Here is a 9,915-nt window from a genome sequence, read left to right as displayed (position 1 = left end):
TTTTAATTGTATGCACAATTACAACTTTTCATTGCTACCAGTGAAATACTGGATTAATTTCATAGCTGGTATAGGGACTTTTGTATGGGCAGTGAAACAGATATAGTATTAGTAACCATATGCAGTGTACATCACTAGAACATACTTGCCTAATGCCCAATTGTTTTATACACTAGTATCATGATGGCAGTATACATGCTGGCTATATGAAAAGCTTGCTAGAGCCTATATATCTTTATGGAGCCAAAGAGATGTAGATTACTGTCAGGCTCATGTCAAAGGTCTACACTCAAATGAAATTCATTGTCAGTTAGCATCTAATCCTAGTTTATTTGATTGATTTATTACTTTATACTCACAACAATTGGCCACACGTGCCAGTCCTCCTTGTTGGAGTAATACATGAAAGAAGAAAAAAAAACAGTAACAACAACAATAAACTAAACATACATGACATACGTATGAACAAAAAGCAAGACAATAGCAAATGTTAGCTATACCACGCACACACACACACACACACACACACACACACACACACACACACACACACACACACACACACACACACACACACACGCACACACACACACACACACACACACAAACAACACTGAATTAGATAGATAATTATAGCAATGGCTTTTTGCATAGTCTTAAAAGTCTCTAAAAGAATGCAATTATCAAGACATATCACACACCTTAGTTACTCTGTCTACATCTTACATCACCATGACATCATTATTGGTTACATCATATCCTTCCTTGCACTATAAATACTGATGCTTAACTTAGCTTACAGTCAAAGAGGTGCAGGTTGATGCAAACATGTTCCTCTTCAATATGATTATGTTTGTTGCTCTTCTTCTCATACCCTGCCTTCCTGAAGCTGTTGGAGGAGTGATACCTAGCGATGAAACATACAGTGTTTGGAACAACAGGTGAGCCATTAATTTTCGTAGTTGACCAAATTGTACTATCCATTGTACTATTAGAAACCTCTCTTTTCCATCACTGATTGATGCACTAACTAATTTATCCAATAACACTGTTGTCACAGTAACTAATCATGCTGCATTGACTTCAAGTGTGACATTAGATCATTTGAACAACATCACTATCATTGGACAAGGTAATCCCACTGTGAATTGCAATGGCACCGGAGCACTGAAGTTTGTTACCTGCAACAATGTAACTATTGAAGGTATCGACTGGGAGAAGTGTGGTACAAGTAATACTTCATCAACAAATTCAGGAATTGAGTTTCATAATTCATCCAACGTTTTAATTACAAGCTGTTTGCTATACAACTTTAAAGGACAAGTTGTTTTGTTGTCAAATGTGTCAGGAGATGTACACATTCACAATTGTACATTTATGTACAATAGTCAATATGGAGGACATGGTACAGCTGTGTACTATTTACCTTGGAAACAAGATGATGTTATAAAGAAGTTGGTAATTGAAGCAAGCAACTTTACAATGAATGGGCAGGCTCAAAGTGTAGTTTACATTGGAGACTGTGTTAATAAGTGTTTTGTGGATGTTTTCTTGCAAGACAGTGTATTTATCAACAACCAAGGTGTCCCTCTTTATCATAGTGGATCACATCTTCATGTTTGTGGTTCAGTTCTGTTTAATGGAAACAAGGCTAATGCTGGTGGAGGCATTTACAGTGCTAATTCAACTGTTTCATTATGTGAAGGATCCAATGTGCAATTTGTTAGGGACACTGTTGAAACTAATGGTGGAGCCATTTGTGTCAATAATTCAAAAGTATATTTTAGCACAAATTCATTTGTAAATTTTGAGAATAATGATGCAAGAGAAAAAGGTGGTGCCATTTACTCTGATACTTCCGATATCACATTTGATGGTAACTCAAGTGTAACATTTAGTGATAATGAAGCCAATGATGATGGAGGAGCTGTATATAGTGAGGCTTCATCTCATATCACATTTGATGGTAACTCAAGTGTAACATTTAATGGTAATAGAGCCAATGATAATGGAGGAGCTGTATATTGTGTGGATTCATCTCATATCACATTTGATGATAACTCAAGTGTAACATTTAATGATAATATAGCCAATGATGGAGGAGCTGTATATTGTGTGGTTTCATCTCATATCACATTTGATGATAACTCAAGTGTAACATTTAATGATAATATAGCCAATGATGGAGGAGCTGTATATTGTGTGGTTTCATCTCATATCACATTTGATGATAACTCAAGTGTAACATTTAATGGTAATAGAGCCTATGATAATGGAGGAGCTGTATATTGTGTGGTTTCATCTCATGTCACATTTGATGATAACTCAAGTGTAACATTTAATGATAATATAGCCAATGATGGAGGAGCTGTATATTGTGTGGTTTCATCTCATATCACATTTGATGATAACTCAAGTGTAACATTTAATGGTAATAGAGCCTATGATAATGGAGGAGCTGTATATTGTGAGGCTTCATCTCATATCACATTTAATAGTAACTCAAGTGTAACATTTAATGGTAATAGAGCCTATGATAATGGAGGAGCTGTATATTCTGAATTTGCATCTCATGTCACATTTGATGATAACTCAAGTGTAACATTTAATGATAATATAGCCAATGATGGAGGAGCTGTATATTGTGTGGCTGCATCTCATATCACATTTAATAGTAACTCAAGTGTAACATTTAATGGTAATAGAGCCAATGATAATGGAGGAGCTGTATATTGTGAGGATTCATCTCATGTCACATTTGATGGTAACTCAAGTGTAACATTTAATGGTAATAGAGCCAATGATAATGGAGGAGCTGTATATTGTGGGGCTTCATCTAATGTCACATTTGATGACAACTCAAGTGTAATATTTAATAACAATGAAGCCAGATACATTGGGGGAGCCATATATTTGGATTCATCATATATCAGATTTCAAGGAATATCCACTATTAAATTTAATAACAATACAGCTACACTAAATGGAGGAGCCATAGCTACACTTCAACACTCCAGTGTTACTTTCACAAGACATTCAGTAGTTGTGTTTTATAGTAATGTAGCCAGTCAAGATGGTGCTGGTGTATATTCTGCTTTTGGCAGCACCTGTAGCTTTAGTGAGAATTCTTGTGTTACATTTCACAGTAATATTGCACAACAAAATGGAGCAGCTGTGTACTTATTTGAAAAAGTGGTACTTACCATAAATGGTAGGTCTAATATAACATTTAATAATAATACAGCAATATATAATGGTGGAGTACTGTACTTGGCAAGTCAGTCTACTGCAGTGTTTACAGGAACTTCCAATACATTGTTTCAGTACAATAGAGCTACTCTAAATGGTGGAGTTATATATTGTAGTAGGCAGTCCAAAATTCATTTAAATGAAAGTACTTCAATAAATTTCATGCACAACACAGCTGAAACCGGAGGAGCCTGTTCCATTTTGCAATCGTATATGTTATGTGCAGGGAACAGTTTAGTGGTGATAGCAAATAACAGTGCTGATCTAGGTGGAGCATTATATGCATCTGACTCAAATGTACTGTTTACAGGAATCACATCAGTAAAATTTACAGACAATATTGCAGATAATGGAGGAGCTGTGTATGCTGTGCAGTCATCCTTAACATTTACAGAAAACTCTTCAGTAAATTTTACAAATAACGCAGTCAAAGAGAGTGGTGGAGCCATGCATATCAGTGACAACTTCTCTGCAATATTTCAAGATAAGTCCCAGATCACATGGTTTCATAACACTGCTGATCGCTATGGTGGAGCCATTTATGCTGAACTAACACACACTTCAAATAGTGTAATCACATTTTTAACAACAGGAATTAATTTTTCAAACAATACAGCTTTGAGAGGTTCCGATGTTTATGTGGACATACCAACATCATGCAATGATACTTGTTTACAAAACAGCATTATCGGTACTAATAACTACTCTTTTATAAACAGTTCACTTCACAGGTACATTGATACACCACCTAAAATACTTGAATTTTATAACACAACTACATGCATTGAAAATGACACTAACAAAAACTGTCAAACATATCTAACTAGAAACATAATGCTTGGTCAAGAAATTATAATTGATGCTTGTGTGCTGGACTACTATGATCAACCTGTTGATGGAACTCTTTTTATAATAAATGGTAAGAATGGAGATCATCAGTTAATTAATGGGTCAAGTTATGTGCTAGTAGTGACTTGTGAAGGATTCCGAGGAATTAGAATAATAGGAGAGGAAGTTTCTGATGTAGTTAATTATTCTATAACTATCACTTCACATGACGGCAGCAAATCTGACCTGAAAACCATTTCTATGAAGCTAATAACTGAATTATCACCATGTCACCCTGGTTTCCATTATGACAATGACACTCAAAGGTGTATATGCTACAGTGATAGTGATATTGTGTCTTGTTCTGGTAGTACATCATCTATCAAAAGAGGTTACTGGTTTGGTGAAATTGATGATAAAACTACAGTGACAGTTTGTCCTAATAATTATTGTAACTTTGCTTGTTGTGAGACTATTAATGGATTTTATGAACTTTCACCAATGAGAACTGATCAGTGTAATTTACAAAGATCTGGCACTGCTTGTGGTAGTTGTGAGGATGGTTATACTCTTTCATTTGATTCTGTAGAATGTGTAAGTGTTAGTCAGTGTACAACTGGACAAACAGTACTGATTGTCACATTATCAATCATATACTGGATAGCCATAGTTGTACTAGTGTTTATTATGACATACTATCATGTTGGGATTGGTTATTTGTATGTTATTACATACTACTATAGTGTGGTGGATATTTTGTTGAGTGACACTTTGTACACAACACAAGGATTGTTTACAGCTGTTAGTATTATGTCCAGTATTGCTAAGGTGACACCACAGTTTTTGGGACAACTTTGTTTGGTACAGAATATGGATGGAATTGACCAGCAGTTCATTCATTATGTACATCCACTAGCTGTCAGTATCATTTTATCTGTTATCTGCATGTCAGCAAGGATATCTTACAGGATTTCAGCATTTGTGAGTAGGGGAATTATTCATGTGATTTGTTTTCTTTTACTATTGTCATATACTTCTGTTGCCACAACTTCATTGCTACTATTGAGATCACTGACATTTCATAATGTGGATAAGGTTTACACTTATCTGTCACCTGACATAGAGTATTTTCATGGACGTCATCTACCATATGTTATTGCAGCTATTTTATGTACACTAGTTATTGTGGTAGGTCTACCACTTCTTCTTCTACTTGAGCCATTTCTGAATCACAAGATAAATTTTACCAGGATAAAGCCATTGTTGGATCAGTTTCAAGGATGTTATAAGGACAAGTATCGCAGATTTGCAGCTTATTACATGTCATGTCGACTGGTAATTATTCTAATAGTCATTGCCAATTCATCTAATGATAACACCACCCAGTATCTGTTGATTACTGTAAATGCTATATTTTCCTTATTTCAGGTGACCATTAGGCCATATGCCAGCAACTTGCTTAACATGTTTGATGGGATGATTTTGCACTTGATAATTGTTGTTTCTATGATTCCACTTGTTGACAATTTTGATCAAGATTTGCTATTGTCATTTATTTTTATCACAATTTTACTTCCATTGGGAGCTTTTCTGATGATGGAAATATACCTTTATAAAGAGACTATCAAAAAAGTTACCACAACCTGTATGCCACCTAAACCAGACACTGCCACTGACAACAATGAGATACCAATGAGAGACTTTGTTGATAGTGTTGTTGATGATACTAGCAGGAGGAATGCTTATATATGTGAAATGTAAGTGATGTTGCTAATCTATGTATACAGCCGGTATATAGATAATTAATTTGTGACTGTTTTAAAACCTGGCTTGTAGGCACTTGCTCAGTACATGCAGGAATAGAATAATTGCATTCTGGAGCTTGTGTTACAAAGCCAATTAATTTAAGTAGTTTAATAAATTTTTTTGGCAATTGCATAGTCATAGTGGTGATACGCATATCTCCTCTTCAGTTATGAAATGTGACCGGGCCTTTGAAAACAGGGTAGGTGGTACTAAGTGTATCACAACAAATAACAGTGAACATGCCTTTGTATAGATGTTGAATTTGATCCCACAGTGCCACACTAAATCTAACATGCTTTAGGAATTAAACTAACCTAAAACCTGTCTGTGGTTTGTCATAATTATCTTGACAAACTGAAGTGACAAGCTTGGTGATGGCTTAGAATAGGAGCCAATCTTGTAGAATCCAAAAAATCAATGATGTCATAGCAACTGATTTCATAACATGTAAATGAGTATGGTAGGTGTAGAATCATGTGACCTGCTCAGACACGAGTCACCAGAGAAAAAGTAGTCCATCCCTCTTACCCAAATTCATTCATTGCATATAATATTATGTGCATTAATTACTGTACAAGTTATGAGTAGCTGTCTACTTATCCTTATGATGTATGTATTACTTAATTGCACTATTTATACTTGATACAAGACTGCTATTCATACGAGGTTATGTGTACACATATACATATTGCATACTTAGGTAGAAGGCAATTGATGTTAAAGAAACTTTAGCTTATTTGATATAACAGTGCTGGTGGTTATAATTGCTATTGAGATACATTACTGCAATCGGGTACTTACACATATTGGATGACCTATTTGTTTCATTAAAACTGTTATGTATTGTTCCATGTATGTAATATTTATTTAGCTTGCGTGAAAGTTTATTACACCATCCCTGCCCTATGATTTCCTCAGTTTCCCTTTCCTCAAGTAATTTGTGTACATAGAGATATTTGCATTAGTGTTTATTTGTTAAGCGTGTTGTGTATACTACATGGCTTTGTTAAATGTGTGCTTAAATGTATTTGTGTAGGAGTGTCTATTGTAAAATGTTCTTACAAAATTTATAAAGTATTACTAAAACACATTTTCTCGATCTCATTAATGGTATACAAGTTTTTCTGGATGTGCATGTACAGTATGATAGTAACTAATTGTACAAATTGATATTTAATTTATTAGCTACAAACAATTTGCTACGTACCATAATTGTTGTTTATTATTTTCCCATACAGTAAGGATACTGAGGATGATGAAGCTACTCACTGTCGTGAATCCTTCATTGAAGTGATGAATGAGATTGAAGACTGTTAACTTTGAGATGTAAACATTGACAAATGTGCAGTATGCAGAGTAACACACATAGATTTTCTCTTTACCCATATTTTAGATTTGTATACATTTGCATTACCCTCTGTAAATTATGGTGTTATGTCATAATAATTATGGCTGAGTAGTAGTAACTGCTTGATTTCTTATTGAAGTTGTATAATGTGTATGGATACATGTAGATTGTTGCTTAGCATTACACATTATTATGTACCCTGTATTTTAAATGTGCTATTAAATTTGATTCAACATTGTCCTTGTACCTATTTTGATGTCTTTATGTTCTGGTTTGTTTCATTGATGTGGAATTGCAATTGGAGATGATAATAGCTCCTTGAAGATATGGGGCAGTGTAATGAGTTGATTTATTTTAGTTTCTTCATAAATTTTATGAATGTTTTGCATGACGGAAATTTTCATGGTCTATTTGAGATTCAGAAGTAAAACTCTCTTTGATATCACTGACATAATTTCTACACTTTGTAATGGCTTAATTTTTCTCCAAATGGTCAAAAAGTTCATCAGCTTTATACTAGCAACTCTCAGTGCATTTGTAATGCTAAAAAGCAGCATTGTTCTCTTCCACAACCAGACGTTTACACATGGACACTATTATAATTATAAGTAATACACACATGCATGTATATGTATCTACATGCAAGTATTTCATGTCTGTGCTTATACAGGTATGATTGTATTATGATTCTATTAATACATAATTTAAAACTAACAGTACTTCTGAACAACATGTGTACCACTTTGTATCAACCTTACATGTATTCAGGCTTACACCACATTTCAGTGGTCATGCTTATGTAGGTATACCTGTATGTGACTAGGTCTGGGATAACTGGGCTTATCACCCACAACTGCAGATTTGATTTTTCATCAATAATGCAAATAAACACATTATCAAAATCAGCTTTACTTGAGTGGTATGCTTCTGCTGGCTACTTTCCCAAGCACAGTGACAATCCGCACCAGTGCTCTGTGGTGTTGAATAAAGACCTGTGCTGTAAATGTGACCAGATCTGCGAAAACTAATCTTATAGCCCTTCCAATTGCATGTATTTGACAATCCATTACTTGACTTGTGTGTATGCTACCAGCCTGAAATTTTGTCACTTTACACTCCCACTTAGTACAATCATTATGTGAGTCAACCTCACACTAATTGCAACAAAAGCAAACTCAACAGATTTTGTTTCCTTATTATGTCCTCAATGACAGAAAAAAGTCCTAAGAAATCCTCATGGGGGAACAGTGTGAAAATCATTGAAGTAAAAACCTACTTTTTTGCTCCTTAATGGTTTGATGTTTTTAAAGTATTTATTATCATATCTCAGCTAGGGTACTACCTATATCAAAACTTATTATACCATTAAAAAGCTCTTACAAAGACGAATCTTTTGGTACTAAAATTATCACCTTAGGACAATGTGTTAATGAGTTACAATCAAATATAATTAATAATATACAGTGCTATCAAAGAGACTGTAGCAAATGCCTTTATATGACTACTCAAGTGTGTCAATACCATTGTCGTGAGATATGTTTGTGCAGCCAGTTCCCTAGTAGTTACCACAAGCAGGACTGCACTCATTATTGTGCTTCTTGCACGAGCATCTTAGTGTACTGCAGTCAGGCTGGCAGTTGCATCTGATCACCCGTAGCAGATGTTCTGGACCAGGAGGTAGCAATGCTTGAAGTGACACAAACCCCTCTACACACTCTTGCTATCCCCAGTCTCTGGGATGAAGTTCTACAGCTGATCCGTTTCATTCTTGAACTTGAAGGTACACATGAAGGATGTTGTTCTTTGCTGCTGCTGAAGTTAGTGATAAGGATTGTGGATTTATGTGGGATGTTTTTGAAGCCACCTTTTCACAGAACCATTTATGTCAGAGGGAATCTAGTGTGTCAGTTAACATTCCATTGTAGACTAGTGCTAGAGCTTTCTCTCCTGCATGTATCGCATCATGTGTGGAGGCTGAATCACCTTTGCTTGCTCACGAAACATACTGCTTGCTTTGAACTTGCTAAGGGATGTCTTTTTTTCCAATCCCATAGAGACATGGTGTTCCCAAGAATAGCATGGATGAAGAGGATGTTGTTACAGATGTCTTGACCAAGTTTTTCTTTTGCGGCTCTGATGTTCCAGATGTAAACCTTTTTGTGTTTTTCTTTGGCTCAAGATGAAAGAAGATGTCATGGTAGTCAAGACTTGTGTGGTAGCAGAGCAGAACAATGAGGTCAGTGTCTTTACCAACTAGCATAGTGGTACTGGTGGTAGCAGATTGAACACCCTTCTGAACAATAAAAAGATCAGCATCTCATGGTGCATGGTAAGTTTTGTAGTTACTTTTATACTCAGCATGAAAATAAATTGCTGCTCATTTGTTTGGTTGGACAAAAACTGGTCCTTTTTCATCGTGTTGGTCATGTCAGCAGCAACTGTCACAGTTGCACCAGCCTTTCCTTTTGACTGCCTCTGATGTGTCATATCTCTTGGGTTCATATTTACATAACTATCAAAATACAACTATGGCATCCTTGTACTACATATTCTATGTACTGGTGGCAGGCATCTCCATATGTAGAACCGCGAGACCATGCATGGGATGCATTGTAGAAGTGTTCAGGATATACTGAATGCCATCATCTGGAATATCTGCTAGGACACCACTTTCACAAATCTTC

The 9,915-nt window shown here is 35.4% G+C and overlaps 1 protein-coding gene across 1 annotated transcript; it reads left to right on the top strand.

Moving 5' to 3' along the window:
• The first annotated feature begins 821 nt into the window (after positions 1 to 821).
• On the top strand, positions 822 to 7,469 carry LOC136248048 (uncharacterized). Its single transcript, XM_066039863.1, has 3 exons — positions 822 to 941; positions 996 to 5,834; positions 7,122 to 7,469. The coding sequence occupies exons 1-3, from the start codon at positions 829 to 831 to the stop codon at positions 7,198 to 7,200; spliced, it is 5,031 nt and encodes a 1,676-aa protein (XP_065895935.1). The 5' UTR covers positions 822 to 828; the 3' UTR covers positions 7,201 to 7,469.
• Positions 7,470 to 9,915: the final 2,446 nt, after the last annotated feature.

Source organism: Dysidea avara, chromosome 2 (assembly GCF_963678975.1).
Source record: "Dysidea avara chromosome 2, odDysAvar1.4, whole genome shotgun sequence".
Taxonomy (NCBI): Eukaryota; Metazoa; Porifera; class Demospongiae; order Dictyoceratida; family Dysideidae; genus Dysidea; species Dysidea avara.
This window is presented reverse-complemented; position numbering and strand designations above follow the sequence as displayed.